The following is a 21,143-nucleotide window of genomic DNA, read 5'->3' as shown; positions in this document are numbered from 1 at the left end:
AGGCTGATACGATAAGGAATCTATAAAGCACAGATAGAGGTGAAACTGGAGCTCAAACAAGGAAAGTACAGTTTTGTACCTACCATAAATGTAGATGTTAGAGTGTCTTCAATGCTGCAGTCATTACACTTGGGTTATCCTGCCATCAGACGGTCCCGTAGTCGGCCAGAGTTCCAAAGTCTTGGTCCGGCGTCGGTTGCTGTCACCTCCTCCCTGAAGTCAGTGCATCAGGGGTATACAAGAAGCAGCCGACGCCATTTTCTCCAGTTTTTCTTGCCCCAGATGTCAGATGCCCCCAAAAAGATAGGCAATACATATTGCTTACAAAACATACAATAAGGTAAAAACAAAACCTTCAGAAACCAGCAAATACACCACATAGGTAGTATAGTGTAGAAAGTTATAGATAAGACCCAGCTAAGAAAGAGGGGATGGTGGGTGGTTAACCAGGACTGCAGCAGTGAAGATACTCGAACATCTACATTTATGGTAGGTACAAAACTGTACCATGTTCATCGTGTTTCACTGCTGCAGTCATTACACTTGGGTTGAATCCCAAAGCTGAGTCAGGGTGGCTGGTTCTATAGAGGATTTGGTGTGACTATGAGGCCCTGCAGCACTGCAGTGGCAAAGCCAGCTCTGGATCTAGAGTAAAGAGGCAAGTGGTAATGCTTGGTAAAGGTGTGCACTGAACTCCAAGTTGCAGCTTCAAAAATGTCTTTGGTAGGTACTCCTCTAAGGTAGGCAGTAGAAGTTGCAGTTGCCCTGGTGGAATGTGGTCTAATGTTAGATTGTACAGGTTTCCCATGCTGTTTGTAGCAGAATCGGATACAGTGTCCTATCCACTTTGAAATGGTCTGCTTTGAAATAGCCTTTCTCTGTGATCCTGTAGCATAAGATACAAACAATTGTTCAGTTTTTCTGAAAGCTTTTGTTTTATCCAAGTAGAAGCGTAATTGCCTGTGTATGTCCAAGGAATGTAGAAGTCTCTCCCCTTTATTCTGGGGATTTGTATAAAATGTTGGCAAGTGAATAGTTTGGTTAACAGCCACACTGGATACCACCTTAGGCATAAAGGAAGTGTTTGTTCTTAAGGAAACCCTGTCTTGGTGGAAAATGATGAAAGGCTCCACTGCCATTAGTGCCTGTAGTTCTGAGACTCTTCGTGCTGAGGTTATTGCCAGTAGCAGAGCAGTTTTCCATGAAATATATTTGAATTCTGCTGAATTGGCTGGCTCAAAAGGAGGTAAAGTGAGCTTTTCCAAGACAAACTTGAGGTCCCAAGTAGGTGTTGGTGCTCTTCGGGGTGATCTTATGTTTTTAGCCCCTCTAAGGTACTGCTTTAGCAATGGATGAGAGAAAATAGGAGGATCTGTGTTGTAATGAGCTGAGATGGCAGAAGCGTGGATCTTAATGGATGAGAAGGATAGTCCTTTGTCCAGCATCTCAGTTAAGTATTGTAGTATCTGAGGAATTTTAGGGACAAGAGGGTCAAGGCTTTGAGCCTGGTTCCAGGCACAGAATCTCTTCCACTTTTCTGAATAAGATTTCCTGGTGCTAGGCCTCCTGGCCTCCAAAATGACATCCATAACAGCTTTAGAGAGAGGTGTTGCCCATTTGGCTAATGAATCTGCCATGCAGCCAGGTTTAAAGTTTTGAGCTGACTGTGCAGGATCCGATTGTTTTGTAGAGTCAGAAGGTGTGGAATTTGAGGTAAAATCCAAGGTGGGCCTTGAGCTAAGTTCTTTAAGATTGGGTACCAATGCTGGCGTGGCCAGTCTGGAGCAATCAGAATCATCTGTGGTTTTTCTTGTCTGGCTTTTAGGAGTACCTTTGAAAGGAGAGGCAGAGGTAGGAAGGCATAAACGTTTAGGCTTTTCCAGCTGAATGAAAGAGCATCCACTTTCCATGCTTGTGTGTGATAAGTCCTTGTGCAGAATTTTTGTAGTTGGCAATTTAGTGGGGAGGCAAAAAGATCTATGTCCGGGCACCCTCATTTTTGCATTATTATGCTGAAGACTTGTGGATTTAATTTCCACTCGTGAGGATCCATGATGTTTCTGCTTAAGTCGTCTGCCAGAGTATTTTTCTTTCCTGGCAGGAATTGTGCTTGCAGATGAACTTGATAAGTTAGAGCTGTGTTCCACTAGGTCATGGCTTGTCTGCATAGGGGGTAAGAATGAGTGCCCCCTTGCTTGTTTATGTACCACATTACTGTGGTGTTGTCTGTCTTTAGTAATAATTGCCCTGGATGCAGAAGATCCTTGAAAGCTGTTAAGGGCATTTTGTACAGCCAACATCTCTTTTTGATTGATGTGAAGATGCATGTGGTCTCTGGTCCATTTGCCATGAATACATTTTCCTGCCATGTGTGCTCCCCAGGCATAATCCGAAGCATCTATTGTTAAAGTCTGCCTGGCTGTGGGAAGAGTGAAAGGTTGACCCTTGTTGAGGTGACATGCCTGTGCCCACCATCGAAACTCCTGTTGCAGGCAGGGAATTAGTGGTATTACTGTTTCCAAGCTGTGAGAGTGTTGAGTCCAAACACGTTTTAGGTACCATTGTAATTTTCTCATAATCAGTCTGGCATATGGAATTAGTAGTATGCAGGATGCCATGAATCCCAAGGCCTGCAGAATTTTTCTTGCAGGGAGTTGGGACTTTGTTGCCATCAATTGAAAATACTGAGTTAGTTGTCCTTGTTTGTCTGGCATGAGATAAGCCATCTGGCCCGTTGTATTTAAGCTGGCACCCAGGAATATTATCTCTTGTGAGGGCACTAGTTTTGACTTCTTTTCGTTTACTGTGTACCCTAGGCAACTTAACTTTTTTACAAACGCCAGATGCATCGGAAGAATGTCCTTGCTCTCCGCTTGAATCAGGCAGTCGTCCAGGTATGGATATATTTTAATTCCTTTTTGTCTGCAAAATGCAATTACTGGTGCCAGGCACTTTGTGAAGACCCTGGGCGCAGTAGATAAGCCAAAGGGCAGTGCAGAGAATTGGCAGTGCATTGAACCAGCTATGAATCTGAGGTATCTTCTGCAATTTTCTCTGATAGGGACATGCAGGTATGCCTCTTTGAGGTCCAAAGTAACAAGCCAAGCTTTCTTGCCCAACATGGGAAGGAGCTGCTGTAGTGTCAACATTTTGAATTTCGGAACATCCAGGTAAGTATTTAGAGTGGAAAGGTCTAGTATGGGTCTCCAGGCTTTGTCCTTTCTGGGGACCAGGAAGAGTCTTGAGTAAAATCTTTGTCCTTGTTCCTGCTGTGGTACTTTTTGAAGAGCTCTCATGTCCATGAGGGCTGTAATTTGTTTTTGTGGCAGGTCTGGCATTCCTTTTAGCCTTGGTAAAGTGTGAAAGTGGAACCTGTAACCATGAGACACAATTTTCAGCACCCATTTGTCTTGGGTGATTGCTTGCCAGTTTTGTGAAAAAAGTGCTAGTTTCCCCCATAAGGGTGCTGCCAAAAGGGAAGAGTTTGGAACTGGAAGGGGGAAGTCATTGGGACTGTTTCCTGTAAGGTTGTGACTTGTCCTCACCTCCTTTTGGGGTTGAAGCACCCCACTGTCGTGGTCTGTAAGAGCCTTGGGGTTGAGATCTGCCTCTTGGGCATCTGCATCTGCCTCTTTGTGGCCTGTCTGACACTGGAAAGGACCGATTGTTAGTAGGCCAATTCCTGCTAAATCGTGGTGGCTGTACCTGTAAGAAATCCTTCACTGTTTGCATAGATTTTGCCTTATCCTCCATTTTCATTAATACTGCTTCTGCCTTAACACCAAATAAAATATCTTGCTGTAAAGGAGCATCCAATAATTTTGCCTTAACATGATCTGGTAAACTTTGTTCCTTTAACCAAGCATGCCTTCGAATCACAGATCCTGTAACTGCTGCTCTACAAAGAAGCTTCTAATGAATCAAAACCACATTGCAAAGTATGCTTTCCCACTTGTTCAGCTGCATGCAATAAATCCTGCATTTCCTTAAAATCAGGTTGTTCTGCACTTGTACTTATTTTCTGTTTTAACTGAGACAGTAAATATTGTTGATATTTAAGCATGTGAAACTGGCAGTTTAAAGCCCTCACTGCTACAGCTGCAGAGGTGAAACTTTCTTCCCCCATCTGTCTAATGCTCTAGAATCCCTGTCCGAGGGAACTGGATTTTTAGCTGTGGAGGCCTTTACCCCTTTGGGACCCTGGAAAATAGTTTCTGGGTCAGCAGCAGGGTTTTTATAAAGAAATTTGTGAGAGTCAGGGACTCTGTAGTACCTGTCTGGCTGGACTGGAGCAGGGGGTAAAGAATCTGGATTTAAACTGGATTCAAAGAACACATCATCCACAATATCCAACACTGGCGGAATAGCAAGGGGCCTGTGCTGAGGCAATAAAAGAAAGTCTCTGAGCCTTTTCTTGGATTCTGAGTAACCCTGGCCCTCCCAATAGAAATGCTCCCTCATGGTATGTAAAGTTTCCCCAAAAAAGTAATCCTCAGGAGGAGAGGTTGAAGGAATTGATTCTTCAGCATCAGAGTCCTCATTGGGGGATGAGTATCCCTGGTCTGAAGAGGAATCAGAATATATAGAAACCTGGTCAGAGGAATCAGTCTGTATCCGGCCTAGGCTTTTTATCAGGAGGGGGATGGGAACCCCTGATCAGAGTAATTAAGTCTTCGGCCATTTTGAGCATCTGCTTTTTAGGCATGGAGGCCTGTCCAAGTGAATGCTGTACTTGTTTCTTTGTCTTTAATGTAGTTTTAAACTTGGCTGTAGATGCAATGGTAAGTTGTGAAGGTCTGAAAACACCCTCAGAAGCCGATGCCTGCTCAGCGGCTCTGGACCCATCTGAAGGGTTAGTCTCCGTAGGCCCAACACCTTGAGTATCCAGAGGCCTAGGCACCTCCACGTGGGAGTCGGTCGCGGCCTGTGGCTCAGAAGTAGCGGATGTCAGGGGCTGCGAAAGCACCTCACTGAGAACCGGCGACCGGCCTAGAAGAGGCTTCGTCAGTTTTGGGCCTCGGATGCCTGTCCTTATCCTTATCTTTGCGTTTTTTGTGAATTCCGGTTGTCGGTTGTTCTGACGGCATGGTATAATTAAACCTTCGGCCAAAGTAATGGCGAGCAAAATCAAACAGACGTTTAATAGTGCGTTTGTTAAATCTAGCACAAAACCGGCAACTAGTGACGTCGTGGTCCGGGCCTAGGCATGGAATACAGTAAGAATGAAAATCCTTATGAGGTATTTGCTTCCCACAAGAAATACAATTATTAACTTTTACTGACATCGGTCTGAGGCAAGAAAAAGTTTCCCCAAAGGGGTACTTAGCTTTATTGAAGACTTTGGTTCTGAAATTCAAATTTGATATCTCAGGAGTTGGCCGACCGGCACTTGCGAACTGCTTTTGCTTCGGGCACCGCGCGGCAAGAAAGACTGAAGAAAATGGCATCGGCTGCTTCTTATATACCCCTGATGCACTGACATCAGGGAGGAGGTGACAGCAACCGACGCTGGACTAAGACTTTGGAACTTTGGCCGACTGTGGGACCGCCTGACGGCAGGATAACCCAAGTGTAATGAGTGTAGCAGTGAAACACGATGAACATCAATAGTTCCCAAAGCAGTAACCCTTAGGTCTCTCCAGAAAGAAAGGGAAGAGAGTTAGGAGGGTGGGAAGTGGAAGAAGAATGAAAATGGACAACACAGATGTAGCTGATGTTGTCATTTTCATTCATTCCTCAACTGATCGGACAGTCCCCAGCTAGATGGACCTTGGGTGGTCCTCATGGAAGGATATTTAGGAGTACTGCAGAGCCAAAGGCAGCTTTGTTCCTAGAAACCAACTCCAACTTGTAATGAGCAATAAAGGTATGAGCATTACACCAAGTGGCAGCAGCACAAATGTTATCTATTGATGTTGTTGACCAAAAGGTTGAAGAAGCGGCCATAGACCTCTTGAAATCTGCCCAAAGGGCCTTAGGCAGAGAACACTCTCTGGCTATATACAAAGGATATGCATTTGCCTCAGCAGCCTAATGAATAAGGCACTGGCTTCCTAAGCCAGAGATTGTGGGTTTGAGTTCCATCTGGGGTGCCAAAAATATGGGCGGCACAGTGGTGCAGTGGTACTGTTGTCGCCTCACAGCAAGAGGTTTGATTCCCTGTTGGAGTGCCTTCTGTGTGGAGCCTGCATGTCCTCCTTGTGTTCATGTGGGATTCCTCCCGGTGCTCTGGTTTCCTTCCACATCACAAAGACAAGCATCTGGAGCATTTCTCCCAGGCCTCAGCTGAAAATTGGTTTTGTTCCAAGTCAGACTTTCCCAGTAAACAAATGTTAAATAAATAAATAAATAAAATTTAGTTAACCATCTGGCTACGGTCACTTTGGAAACCGCCATGCTCAATCTGTTCAGTGAAAAGGATAAAAACAATTGGTCAGCTTTCCTGAAATCTTTGGTCCGATGCAGATAAAATCAAACTTGCATGGGCACATTCAAAAGATGGAGCATGTATTCTCCCTTAATAGAAAAATTTGGAAAGGAAACTGGTAGGTTAATTACAATTACAATTAGACTCATAAACCACCTTAGGCAAAAAAGATGGATTGCTATGCAAGGAAACTCTATCCTTATGAAAAACCAGGTAGGGAGATTTGCAGGAAAAAGCCTGGAGTTCAGATACTCATGCAGCTGATGTAATACCAACTAGAAAAATAGTTTTCCAGGAAACACATTTTAGGTCTTTGTCTGAAGGTTCAAAGGGGGCTTTGGGTCAAACCTTGAAGCAAGACAGTTAAATCCCATGGAGGAGTAGGGTCTTTGGGGACCTATGTAAAAAGGTACCTTTCAGAAAGACGTAGCACAAACCTAGAAGAAGCCACGGAAGAATGATTTTCACTTGAAAGGAAGTTTGCAATGGCAGTCAACTGCACTTTAACAGCAGAAAAAACTGGCACCTTCATAAAAAATGAAGCTAAAAATTCAAGGACAGCAGGTATAGGGGCAGAAAAGGGCTCTAAATCTCTCTTAAGGACTGAAATTGAAAACCTCTTCCATTTACTTTTGTAGAATTTTCTAGTAGAAGCCTTTTGAGAAGACAACAAAAGATGTACTGGGGAGGAAAGCCTGGGCAGTCTACCCATTAGTGGAACTAGAGAAAGCATGCGGTCAATTTGAGGCCATTTATGTCTGGATGAGTCATCCCTGTCACATGAGACAGAAGGTCTGGACCAGGGTCCAGTATCCATGGTGGATACAGAAAATGAGGCCACAGGAAGGGAAAACAAATTTGATGAGGCCAAAAGGGTGCAATGAGGATAACGCTGCTCTTCAACCGGCATGCCTTCTGCATGAATTTGGTGATTAGAGGTAACAGGGAATAAGTATAAAGGAAACTGGAAGCCCAATCATAAACTAGAGCATATCTCTCTGACACCCCAAGAGGAAGGATCAGGGCAAAAGAACCTGCTGCACTTGTTGAGGGAAGAAACGAAAACATCGCAACCCGGCTGGCCCCACTGACAGAAAATTCTCTCCAGTATTTTGACATTGAGACACCACTCCTGATGCAACAGAATGGACCTGCTTAGCTTGTCTGCAAGCATGCTGGCTATCCGCCAAATGTGCATTGCTATGAGAAAGCATCCAGAAGAGATTGCGCATTGCCACACATTCATTGCCTCTCGATAGAGGATAAGATCTAGTTCCCCACCCCCATGTATCAGACTGCAGACATTATCCATTTGAATCATAATCATGCATCTTGAAAGGCCTGCAACGCTAGGAGGATTGCTCTCATTTTCAGGATGTTGACCGGCACATTAGCCTCTTCTGGAGACCACGTACACTGGACTGTCCTTCCCAAGTAATGCTCTCCCACCCCAGTTGGAAGGTATCTGTGGGTCACAGTGGCCATCAGTGGGAGAAGCAATGGACAGTCTTGAGAAACTTTGCCAGAACAAATCCACCAAACAGGATATTTCTTGCAAACTTGTGTGGTCCTGACAGGCCATACAAGGGATGCTGGAGAATAGGCCACTGGACAGAGAGTCCATTGCAAAATCCACACAGGAAACCTGCCTAAAGGAATCAGACTGATTGCTTCTGCCATGGACCCTAAGGCTGGACCCCCAAGGCTCGTAAGACTAGTTGTGCTAGTGAAGAAGAATGTGAGATTACTTCCATTCCTTGGATCTCAGTCTTGGTACTCTTGTTAGAGGAAGTGATGCTACTTGACTGACCATGTCTAGACGAGCACCCATTATGAACTTCAGATTCTGTGTAGATGTGATCTGTGACTTGCTGTAGTTGACTGTGGTGCCTAGAAGTTGACATAATTAGAACAATAGTCTCTTGCTTGTAAAACTAAATGGCCAGGGCTGTCAGAAGCCAGTCATCTAGATACAGAAACACTGACTCCCAGCAGTCTTAAGTGAACTGCTACCACCGCTGTGCATTTGATAAATACCCTGGGGACTGTAGTGAAGCCAAAGGGCAGTGCTCTGACCTGGGTAATGACTTGCCTCCCAGCCGGAAGCACAGGTATCTTCTGGAGTGCCTGTTCATTTTGATGCGATAAGCAATGTGATCCATTGAGTACATCCAATCATTCTTTTGTAGTAGGAGCAAAAATGGACCGACTTGTGATCATCCAGAAGCTCGAATATGCCACATATTGGTTTAGTTTACTAAGATCTGGAATGGATCTCAATCCCCTGTCTTGTTTGGCACTAAAGAATCTCCTATCTAGTCTGGGGGAGCTTCTGGATGACTTTTTTCTAGCAGCTTTTCTATTTTGAAGGCTGCTGCCTCCCTCTGATTGGGTGGGAAATCAGGGATTCTTTTCATTTCATTTTTGTGAGAGAAATTTGGTAAATGGTATAAAACAACCCCTGGCTGTGATCCTCTGCACCCAAGAATCTTTTGTGATGGATGCCCAGGCTTCATGGTGCAGAGACAAGCGCTCCCCAACTACCTCCAGAGAAAAGCAGCTGGTCAACGTTTCAGGACTGCTGGGAGGGTTTGCCTCAGAAGGAATCCCAGAAAGCATGGTGCTGCGGGCCACCTCTGCTGCAAGGGCGATGCCTTCCATTACAGTTCCCCCCTGCCTCTGAGGGAACCATCCCCTCGTAAATCTTGGAAAGGACCCTGGGACTTGTGAAACAAATCTTTCTGCCCTCGTTGTTGAGTCTGGGAAAATGGTCTCTGAGGAGTAGGAAAATGGATTCCAAAACAGAGAAGGTCTTTTCTTGCTCACTTACAGACAGCATTTCATTCACCTTTGGGCCAAACAAGGATGATCCATCAAAAGGAGCAATGATGAAGGAAGATTTGAAGAGTGCCATAAAAATCACACAGGTACATCCAGGAATGTCTCCAGATGGCTATACCCCAACCTGACACCAGTGACGTACCCTTTGCAGTGTGGGATATCAGTCTCATGGATGCATTGCATATGAGGTGAAGGGTGGCCAGATGTGAAGAGATCTTGTTCTGGTTTTCCACAGACAGATTCAGAAAGAGATTTGGAGAGCTCTTTAGTCAAACCTCTTTGCAAAACTTGTAAAGTGCACCAAATAATTCAAGAACTGCAGGGCAAAGGTTGCTGAAGCATAAACACGTCTTCCAAATCTGTCTGAGGCCCTAGACTCCCTGTTAAGGGATGGACAGATGACCTCTACAATGTAAGCTCTTTCTTAGTGGTTGCTGCCACACCCATGGCATCTACCAGGACTGCTGTGACCCACTGTGTTCTGCTCTTTGCTGGGGGGTGGGGGGCAGGCTAAAATTTCATCTGGGTGCTTGGGGACAGGCTCCACATTAGACACCTCCTTCCATACACAGCATGACGCAAGGTCTATTAGCTTAACAGCTGGGGGGAGGGCGGATACACACAAGACATAGCCAGGCCAGGCACAAAAGCCTCCAAGAACACAAACTCCTCCTGGGAAGGGGTGTCAGAAGACCATCCACCTTTCAGTTTTAAAATTTCCAGGATTTCTCCAGAGAAGGCATCCTCAGTTGGAGATCTGGGGGCCATTCCCCTTCATCGAAGTCAGTGTCCTTAGTGAGAGATTCCTGAGGGGAATCCAAGTGTCTCCTTTTGCATGTTCTCTTCCTAGGGACCTCATCAGTGGGATGGGTCTGGTAAGGTATTGGAAGCAACAGGGGAGTCCTGAGGGACTGACTGGAAACTTGAAAGGGTTTGCTGTGCCGGTGGGACAGAAGAGAGAGGCTCAGAACTACGACCTGATGGTAGAATACTAGGATCCGGGGGGGGGGGGGTCAAGGATGTCCTCTCTCTAGGTAAAGAGAACGCCCACTTCAGTATTTCAAAGGCAAAGGGCCTAGGAGAAACAGAAGCTGGCAGCACCAGAGCTGTAGTTCCTTGTGCCGATGAGCCCCGAGTCCCCCCCCCCCCCAGACTACCTTCCCAAGGATGGACTCAGACTCACAGGCAAGGACAGATAAGATAACTTCAGGGTCAACCCCTAACTCCTGAGGGAGTCAGATCTGACTTTTTTTGAAACTTTTGATGGAAACTCAGTCATCAGAGCTAAAGCAGGTGAGCATTCTGGAGAACTTGTTCTACAATACTTATCCTTAGCAGCCAATGCAGGCTTTCCTTTTTCAGACTTCTTGGAGGGGGGGGGGGTTGAGACCCAATAGGTAAATAAGATAAAGAAGTGGGAAGAAAACCCCTTCGGCACCAATTTATTCCTTCAGTCACCAATAGCTCTAGAATTCAAGCCTACACAGATAATACAGCTGGCACCTAAATAGGCCACACTCAAGCAGTAAACACACCCTCTGTGGGTGTCAGAGTTGGGAATTATATGCCCACAGGGAATAATTTTTTTAAACTCAGTGGGCTTATCTGTCATGGTTGTGAAAAAAGAAAAAGCTGGTTACAGAACAGAATTTTTTTAACAGCAGAAAAGAGGTACCAACAATGATACAAAGGAATACTCTCTAAAGGGTAGGATTAAGGGGAAAGAAAGAAACATTAGAATACCAACAATGGCACTCAAGGGAGTACCCAAGATCTAACTGGTATGAAATAAAAAGTACTGCCTGATGGACAAAACCCAAAAACTAGAAGGTAAGAGGGGGCCAGGTGAAAGGAAAATTAAGACACACCAAGAGAAATGCAATAAAAAACTTACAACCATGAAAAAACAAAACACCCATCTGTCTGAAAGAGAAGGCTCTGTGTCGGAGTGATAAAGGGGCAAACGAGGTATGTTAGGTTAGTGGAGCATTATGAATAAAGGGAAGAGCTTGACAGATATATCTGTGATTCTGGAAAAGGCGTCTGAGCCAGATCCAAGGTATATCAGAGACCTATCAGATAAGGAATGAAGGAAAATGACATCATCAATTTAACACATTCTACAACTCTACAGGGTGATAATGTGGACACTGTCTAGAAATCAGATTATTATAAATAACTTATTTACAGCAATGTACCTTCGTAGCAGATCCTAAGAAAGACATTCAGTTGCTTAGGAGCAACAAAATCTGGTGATATGAAAGATTCTGTCTCAGCACCTGGACAAATATTAAATAGACTAAATTACAGCTTACCACTGGGAAACATAATTAGAGCCGTTTGTATCATGTGATCAGCTTTACTTCGCAACTGCTCTTGTTCAGTCACAGGGAGATCCTCTTGCTGACACAGGAGGAAACAAGCCAACGGTACCGAAAAGGCGAAATTAGGAAGTTGTGACAAGTTCTTGTGTGTCTGTGGAAAGATAATTACACAAAAATCATGTAGCCTTAATTTAATCTGTAATTTAAAACCATAATATGAAACTCTTAGGAATAAAGCAAATCCAATCTTTTTCAAAGCAAACTTGAAATGGAAAAACTGCATTCCCCTCATGAAAAAAGACATGCTCATTTAACACAAGTGACAACAGCTCTAACAAAGATGCTTTGTAAAATATTCAACTTCAGTACACACTATGTTTGAAATTTCAACTGTAGATCCTAAATTATACGTACAATTTTAATGTAAAACGTACCTAATTCACAATGAAAAATGCCACAATGTTTGAATATATGTTTGTAAAATGAATAACTTCTGTATTTTGTAATAGTAAAATCTGTACAGTTTTTTTTTCTCATTGTACATTGAAAATAAATGAAAGTTATGGGCTTACCATAACAATAGATCCTTGTTTTCTGCTTCCATCTGGTTCAGCCTGTGGGTCCATCAGATCTGATACCGTCCATCTTCCAATGACTTCAGCTCAACAGGTTCTGCCTCTTCTATTCATAACCGCCGCCCCACTAGAGCTACCTCTGATCGAGTTTGCCCCCTCTATCTAACATAGGCCCCAAAGGCAGAAAGCTGAAGAAACAAAAGACCGAGAAAGGAGGAAAAGCAGTCTCCCAGACTCAGTCATTTCTGGAATAACAGGATAGTCAAGAAGGCATGGGGGAAGGCTGAACCAAACAGAAACAGACAACACAGATCTATCGTTATGTCAAGTACATAACTTTCATATCCAATGTTGTCTTTTCCATCTGGGTTTGACCTGTGGGGCAGGATTCCCAGCCACACAACACCCCAGGGTGATCTCATGGAAGGATATTGTGCAATACGGTGGAACCAAACAAAGCTCTTAACCCATACTTCTTAATCTCTTAGTGCAAGAAATCTGGACAAAGCCTTAAATAATGAGGGAACAAAGGCCTAAAAACAGGGACAGATTTTAAATATTGAAAAAAACAAAACCAAATCAGGTCATTGACCCTCAACATCAAATTTTAGAAAAAACGAACTCCGAAACCGTACCAGTCACAATGGGTTTAATGCTCCAAAATGCGAACAACTAAGCGCTTTCGCCAAGGTAAAAAACCAAAGGCATCACTCATTGTGACTGGTACGGTTTCGGAGTTCGTTTTTTCTAAGATTTTAAATATTGCTCTTATAAATGTAGAAAGCTGCTAAAATACCAGGTTATGTAAACGCTTGTACTTTTTAAGGATATGAAATCTGAAACTCAAATGTGTAATTTAGGTCATTACTTAGTGACGTGACTTTAATCTTCAGAGATCTGCTAGAAAACCACAAATTTTATAAGGAACAGACCAAAAATATGAAGCAAAAATCTGTACATTCTGTGAAATTTTGGACAACTGAGAGGTATGACTAGACCTCAAATGGATTTCAAGTTTGAAATGGGACATGAACATGTGATGACCCACATGAGTTGCAGCTGTACAAACTGTCATCCAAAGCAGCTTTGCAGAACAGAACTGTAGAAGTAGCCTCAGCTCTAGTACAATGATATTTGGTTTGTGATGCAATGCATTTCCTTTCAAACCATAACCCAAAGGAAATACAATCAAAAATCCATTTGGACAGAGTAATTGTGTATACAGCAACCAACTGAGACTTGGGGAATGAGACAAACAACTGATTAGATTTTCTAAAGGCCTTTGTCCTGGTTTATACAATCTTTTCATTTTGAGGGGAAACTCATTTTGGCCAAAATCATCATCAGAGAGATTGGAATCTTCCTTATTCAGTGTTACATTTAGATTTAATTTGCACAAAAAAAAGACTGAAATCTAAAAGTAAATCTGGGATCTATGCTCATTGTGCAGGGATAAAGGTGAACCCTTTGTTGAAAATTTGCATATATACATCCAAAAAAGACCTATTAGTAAGGTTAAATACTGCACAGTTCATTTTAGATAATTTATTCTGGAGGGGTTGTGAAATTAAATCCTGTTGTAGTTTCGGGTCTGAATTGTCCGTGTTGGAGCTTGTGTTGGAGCTGTGCCTCTCCCCCTCCCCTGACCTTCTGCATTGGAGCAAGGCTTAAGCTTAGAGAGAAGTTTTTTTATATACGAGGTGGGGATGGGTTTGAGGTGGAATATGGGAGGTGAGTTTGGGGTGGAAGGTTGGGCAGAGGGGTTTGATTTTGGGGGAGGTGGTGTTGTGGAAATGTTTTCGTGAGTTCTGCTATAGAGTTAGTAAAGAAGGAGTTGAACAGAGTAGCTATTTCTGGGTCAGATTTTACTTGTGTCAGGGCAAGGGTTGTTTTTGGTGCCTGGGTTGAGAAATGAGTTGATGGATTTCCAGAATTGCTTGGGGTTAGAGGAGTGGTTAGACTGGAGTTTGATATAGTATGCTTTTTTGCCTTGTATGTCTTGTATGATATGTTTTTTGGCTAAGTTGCAGAGTTGTTTATATTTAAGAAGGGTGTCAGGGTGCATATTACGATGGTAGAGTTTCCAGGTCTTGTCCCGTTGTTGCATGAGTGCTTTGGCAGCTTTACTAAGCCAAGGGGCGGAATTGGTTTTTATACATTTTATTCTTGGAGGGGCTTGGGAGTGTCTAAGAAGGTTGAATTGTAGAATTCGACAGCACTGTTCAAAGGTAGAGTTTTTAGAGTGTCCCAATTTATCAGTTTGAGAACACTGGAAAAAGTTGTAGGGTTAAAGTTGTTGAGATTCCGAGTATGGATATACTGGTGTAGATGAGGAGAGGAGGGGGTTGCTCTATGGATGAAGGCTGGTAAGTGATCACCGATTCTGGCAGGGTGCCAGTGTGGAAGATTTTGTTTGGGTAGGAGACAAGGATCCAGTCCAGTATGGAGCCTGGGGGGGCTATTTTTATTAGGTCTGGTTACAGCATTTGTGAGTTGAGTGAAATTACACAGATTGATTGATTGAAATGGTGGGGTTATTGGCAGTAATTTTGTTCCAGTCAATGTTCACATCTCCTAGGATGTATGTCCCAAGCTTGATATTATAAGAGGCCCATAGAAGAATTTCCTCGAGTGCGTTAATGCTTTTTATAAACTGGTTGAGGTTAAACTGGTGCACACAGTTCAATGCTATTGATCATCAACTATATCTAATGGAACAAAGTAACCTATTAATACTAGATGAATATGTTCATGCTGGTCTCTAACTTGAGCCTTGGTAAACTGGCATCCCCAAAATGCATAAGAATTCTCAGGACCCTCCATTCAGACTTATTATATCCAATAAAAAGACGAAAATGGAAAAAAAACAGCTGAATTTGTTGATTTCATTCTCAGCTCAATTGTACAATACACTCCATTTTACTTAAAAGACTCATCCCAATTTCTCAATGAACTGTTCTCATTACATTTTACTAGTAAGGATGCAGTTCTGGTGACTCTGGACATAGAATCTTTATACATTAACACCCACCATTTGGAAGGTTTGAATTTGGTATACCTCTTCCTATCTAAACATATCTCTTTCATATAAAATAAAATTGATTCTATTTGTAACCTTGTTTCTACAGTACTCATTAATCACTTCTTTCATTTTAATGGCAAGATATATCAGCAGGTGAAGGGGGTTGCCATGAGAATGAAGATGGCACCAGACTATTGTAATTTGGTTTTCAGTGCATGGGAACTTGAAAGTCTTACTGATTTATCAGGATTTGAAAAAATCAAGATCTATTGGAGTTATATTGACATCTTTTTTGTTTGGGAAGGCTCAGAGAACAAACTCACTGACTTTGTTAAGACGATCACAGAAAGCATTTTTTTTTTTTTTTTAAGATTTGCTATATCTGGTTTTGGCAAAAAAGTTATTTTAAACAGTGAGATAAAGAATAGTTGTGTAAAATCTTACCATAATCATAGATGTCCTTCTCTTCCATGTTGCAGTATTCTTACTGTGGGAGAGTACCACAGCTTAAGGAGGAGGAAGAGGTAGCGGGTTCCAGAAAACCTTGCAGGATTGCCCTTGTAAATCCTGCTATGGATCTGGAGATATAATCCAGCTTGTAATGTTTGGTAAAGGTATGTACCGAGTGTATCAGGTGGCTGCTTCAAGGATGTTAGTTGTACCCAGGCCCTTGAAGAAGGCCCCAGAAGAGGCTACTACTCTAGTACAGTGTGCCCTGACCCTTCGATGAAAGTGTTTTTCATGGTAGGAATAGTAGAAGTGGATAGTTTTCCTAATCCAGCAGGAGATAGTTTGTTTGGAGACGGACTTGCCCAAGGTCCTGGGATGGAAGGACACAAAGAGTTGATTAGACTTTCTAATGGTCTTAGTTTTGTCCAAATATACCTTAGCTGCCTGAGAAAATCAAGGGAGTGTAGTATTCTCTGAAGGTAATTTTTTAGGGGTTTACAGTCAAAAGGTCAATATTGACATGTCCGACAGCCACCTCCTCGACCATGGTAGGAGCGACAGTCGGAATGTCGACGTTCATGTGTACGACCGTTCAGAAGGACGTACACTTGGCAGGGGTTTACAGTATTGCTGTGAACAGGGGATTTAGAAAGTATGGTCGAAAGAATTTGTCAACATTGTTGTGTTGACCATACAACCTACTCAAGGTGTAAGAGTTGACGTTGTTTGTTGCGGAAATCACCATTCGGTAAGTGATTTTCATGCTTTTGATAGTAAACCTTTTTTAGGAGATGGAAAGAAGGTGGGTAAGTGGATAGACTGATTTAGGGACAGTTCATTGACCACTTTGGACATGGAGGGGCTGGTGCGCAAGGTAACCCTATCTTTGTGGAAGACAGTGTAGGGAGGGGATGCCATGAGTGCCTGTAACTCTCTTCTGGCTGAGGTGAGGGCTACTAGTAAGACTGTTTTCCATGTGCACATCTGCAGGGATGCAGAGCTGGCTGGCTCAAAAGTGCACGTTTTTCTAGGACGTAGTTTAGGTCCCAAGGAGGTGGGATAGGCTTCCTTGGTGGCCTAATGTACAAGACCCATTTTAAAAACAGTTTAACATCCAACCTGGAGTGGCTAAGCAGGCAGAGATGGCAGATAGGTGCACTTTCACTGAAGAGTAATGAAAGGTCTGATTTTATGAGCTCACACTCACAGGTTAAGACTACAGGAACATCCACTTGAAAGGGGTTCCTATGTCTTTGGAGACACCATTTGGAGAACCTTTCCCATTTGGAAATGGAAGATTTCCTTGTGTTGGGTTTCCTGGCCTGCTGCAGGACAGATGGCATGTCCTCAGTGTAGCGGTGTTTGAAAGGGACTAAGTTTATCACCCAGAGGGTTAGGGAAAGCATTTCCAGGTGTGGAAGAATGAGAGTTTCCTTCTGTTGAGTCAGCAGAACCACCTTGTGGGGCAACTTGTGGTAACTGCCCTTGGCAAGGGATAAGAAGGGGGAACCAATGCTTCCTTGGCCAATAGAGAGTCACCAACAAGATTTTTGGCATGTGTCTCCTGATTTTCAGGAGGACTTTCTGAATGAGAGGGAAGGCAAACAGAAACAGTCTCTTCATGAGATGGTGAAGGCATCCACTCTCCAAGCTAGTGGGGAGGGATCCTTGGTACAAAAGGTTTTCAACTGTCTGTTCTGGGGGGGGGGCAAATAAATCTATTTGTGGTGTGCACCATTGGTGGACAATGTCTGGGAATACTTCTCTGTGCAACAAGCCACTTGTGATGCAGACAGAAAGATCTGCCGAGTACATCCGCTTGGTGGTTGTCATGGGATGGGATATATAGACTGCCTGTAGAGATATGCTGTTCTGAGAGGCTAATTCCCAAACTTGCATTGCTGGCCTGCAGAGTAGGTAAGACCTGCCCCCCCCCCCCCCCAGTTTGTTGACGTACCACATAACAGTTGTGTTGTCCATGAAGATTTTTAGGGGGCCTGTTTGCAAGGGAGGGAGAAAAGCCTGCAAGGCTAGCTGAACTGCATTCATCTTCCCTTACGTTAATGTTTTATCAGGAAGAGTGGTTGCCAGAGGGCTTTGAGTCCCATTCATGGTAGCTCTCCAGCTCAGATCTGAAGTATCTGTGTGCATGTGTTGAGTCGGTGTGGTGGGTTGGAGGGGCAGTCCTGGGTTCAGTTGCATCTGTTGAATCCACTACTTCAATTCTGTTTTTAAGCAAGGCAGAAAGGGTATTTGGAAGTCTAGAGGGTGGCTCTGCTGGGACCACACATTCTTTAGATACCACTGCAACTGTCTTCATGTGCATCCTGGCTAGTGGCAGCACAGGTACTGTGGCTGCCATAAGGCGCAGTAGGCGCATGATATGCCTGGCTGACAAGTGGTTGACTTGGAGGAGGTCCTGGAAATGGCTGATCAGGGAAATTATCTTGTCCTGAGGAAGGAAAGCCTTCATCGGGTCTGTCCGTACCATACACCCAAAGAAGGTTTTATCCTGTGCTGGGGAGAGGGATGATTTGGTGAGGTTGAGTGTGAATCTCAACTCCTGGAGCACAGACATGGAGAACAACAGATGTTTTTTGAGGATGTCTGCCCCTTTTGCGAGAAACAGAATGTCATCCAGGTAGGGGTAGATTTAAATGCCCTTGGTTCTGCAGTAGGCTATGGCAGGAGCTAGGCACTTGGTGAAGGGCAAGGCAGTAACAGGGTCCAGCAAAATGTAGGTACTTCCTGTGGATTGGATTAAGGGAATATGGAGGCAAGCCTCCAAGTACAAACTGGCCATGAAAGTCTTGGGTGGTAATAGTGGAAGCAGGTTTTGGAGGGATAGCATTCTGAAGGTGGGTACTTTCAGGAAGAGATTTAAGAAGGATAAATCCAGGATTGGCCTGCAAGGGTTGTCCTTTTTTGGTACCAGGAATAACCTGGAGTAGAAACCTTTTAATTCTTGACCTGGTGGAATTGGTTCTATGGTTCCCTGTGTAAGAAGATCTTGGATAACATGAGGGATGAGGTGGAGATGGTTTTTGGGTGGGAAGGGCATGCCCTGAGGTCTGGGTTTTTCCTCCCAAGATAGAAAATATCTTTTTTCCACTACTGCCAAAACCCAGTGGTTTGAGGTAACTTCTTTTCAGAAGGGCAGACAGTGAGAGAGGTGGGATAAGAGTTGTAGGTGATCTAGGCAGTCACACATTGCTGTTATTATTTCTGTCCTGAAAGGGCTGTCTGTGGGTGGACTGAGAAGGGGCAGTCATGGGAGAGGATTGTCTCCTTGTCCCTTTCCTATGTCTGGAAGTTGAAAGAGTGGTGATGGAGGATCTCCTGACAGATAGTTTTTGCAGGGCAATTCCTGTAATATTTTGGTACTAGGGAGACAAGCAGGTGTGTGATATCCTGGAGCTCCTTGCTCTTCTCCTGCAGGTTCTTAAACAGTTATGCAGACTGTTTCCCAAACAGAAGGCTGTGGTCTAGTTGGAGCATCCAGAATTTTGGATTTAAAGTCTTCAGGCAGTGGCTGTAGCCTAAGCCATGAGCATCTGCGAAGCAGTATGCAGACGCAGCAGATGTAGCCGAGGCCCCTGCTGCAGCATAACTGCATCTAATTGAGTGCCTAGCAACTTGAGATGCCAGGGACAGTTTAATTGCTGTCTTACTTGGAGAATCATGCATGGAGGACAGTAGAGTTGTAGTTTGGGATACCAAATCCAGGGCACAGTTTACCATATGGGTTTGGTAATTAATAGCCCTAAAAGCTAAGGTGGAAGAAGTATATTTTCTTGCTCAGCCTGTCCATTACCTTGCTATCCTTGCCCAAAGGTAAGAGTGACGAGGAAGGAATAAGTCTAAACTGCTCATCTGTGGCTACAGCTATCACTGCATGATCTGCCAGGTAAACATTCAGTAGAAATTTGTGGTTGTCAAGGACCTTGTAGAAATGATCAGGCCTCTTGGGAGCAGGTGGTTGAGAGTCCGGGTTTTTAGAGACCGATTCAAATACATGTAAGTATGCAGGAATCACCAGTAGGATGACTGATGGAGAGGGTGATTAAACCTGCAGCAGATCAAAATACCTTTTTTTGAGTTTCTGTCATCTGGGTAGTATCTGATTTAAATGACTCCCTCATTTTTGTTATAGTCTCTCCAAATGTAATGTCCTCTGGTGGGAAGTCTCCCTCTATGGAATCCTAATAAGGGGAGTAGTATTCCAAGGGGGTGGCTATTTATGATGAGTATGAAACAGACTCAGAGGAAGAGGATAAGGCTTCTTCTTCTTCCTGAGTAAAGGACGGATGGATAGAAGTAGCTGAGGCAGGTCTTGGACTAAGTACAAGTATAGTGGGAGCAATGGAGGCTGAGGGCCATGAAGGCCTGCATCAAGGACTGAGTGAAGGACTGACAGTCTGGTTGTGCCTCTGAGGAAGAAGACAAATGTTTTGTCTTTTGTCCCTTTTTTAAGGGAGTCGCTTTAGGAGAAGCTGTGTGCCTAGCTTAAGGGGTGTGCCCTAAGGTGGAAGGATCGGAGTCTTGGGTCAAAGACGGTCATCTGGTGGAGCCTGGTTCTCCCTCGACTTCAGTAGTAACAGACGTCAGAATCTTCTGTGGACGTGTCAGCCAGTACTTCGGAAGTGGCTTCCTCATAGGTAGACGCCAAAGTCAACGGCTCTAGCGGAAATCCCTAAACCTCTATATCGGTGGTTGGCAGGCTATCCGATGGAGGGGCAGAGGTGGTAGGCCTTGAAACTTTGGCCTTTTTTCTTGGCAGTTCCACCTGGGTGGCTGACTCTGGATCCATTCTTAATGCTAGCTTTTTTAATCTCTGATTCTCCAAATACAAACTGAGAGCGGCCATATGCCTTCTGAGTGTTTTGGGGACAAAAGACTGGCAGATGGTGCAGGAGGTATGAGCGTGTTCTCAGCCTAAAGAGAATACAAAACAGTCATGAGAGTCTTTATGTGGGATTTGACATCCGCATTTACCTTTTTTAGTGGACATCGGCTAAGAACGGACTAAGAAACCAAGCTCAAGCAAAAAATTAGAAAAAATTCCCCAACTGGGTACTTGGCTTTAGACGTCGAAGGAGAGGAGCGAAGTGTTTGATCCGACATCACATTTAAGGCCCCTGGCTTATGGTCCTACGTGTGATGTCCCACGCACTAGCAGCAACCAGGCTTAAGCTTTTGTATAGGAGCCGACATTCGGGTAGCCTGAGGCAGAGGATCCCACACAGTAAGAATACTGCAACATGAGAATAGGAGGACATCAATCAATTCCACCACTAATACCTTAAGCTCCACTGAAAATCTTAAAGAAACATATAAAAACAATTTCCTGGACTACAATAGCCAACACCCAACATTTATGAAAGTTAATATTGAGAGAGGTCAATTCAGACTTTCAAGAATTATCAATAATGACTATGTTTTTCACAAGGAAACAATGTTTTTGTCTGAACTTTTTATACACAGAAATTATCCTAAGCAATTAC

At 43.8% G+C, this 21,143-nt stretch overlaps 1 protein-coding gene across 1 annotated transcript in view; it reads right to left on the bottom strand.

The window, feature by feature from the left end:
- TCF25 (transcription factor 25) overlaps positions 1-21,143 on the bottom strand; it is an 848,985-nt gene that overhangs the window by 559,929 nt on the left and 267,913 nt on the right. The window contains exon 12 of the mRNA XM_044081728.1: positions 11,584-11,743. Within this exon, the coding sequence (XP_043937663.1) occupies positions 11,584-11,743 (160 nt within the window). The remainder of the gene's footprint in view (positions 1-11,583; positions 11,744-21,143) is intronic.

The sequence above is a fragment of the Protopterus annectens genome, chromosome 8.part1 (assembly GCF_019279795.1).
Source record: "Protopterus annectens isolate FY-2018-M chromosome 8.part1, PAN1.0, whole genome shotgun sequence".
Lineage (NCBI taxonomy): Eukaryota > Metazoa > Chordata > Ceratodontiformes > Protopteridae > Protopterus > Protopterus annectens.
This window is presented reverse-complemented; position numbering and strand designations above follow the sequence as displayed.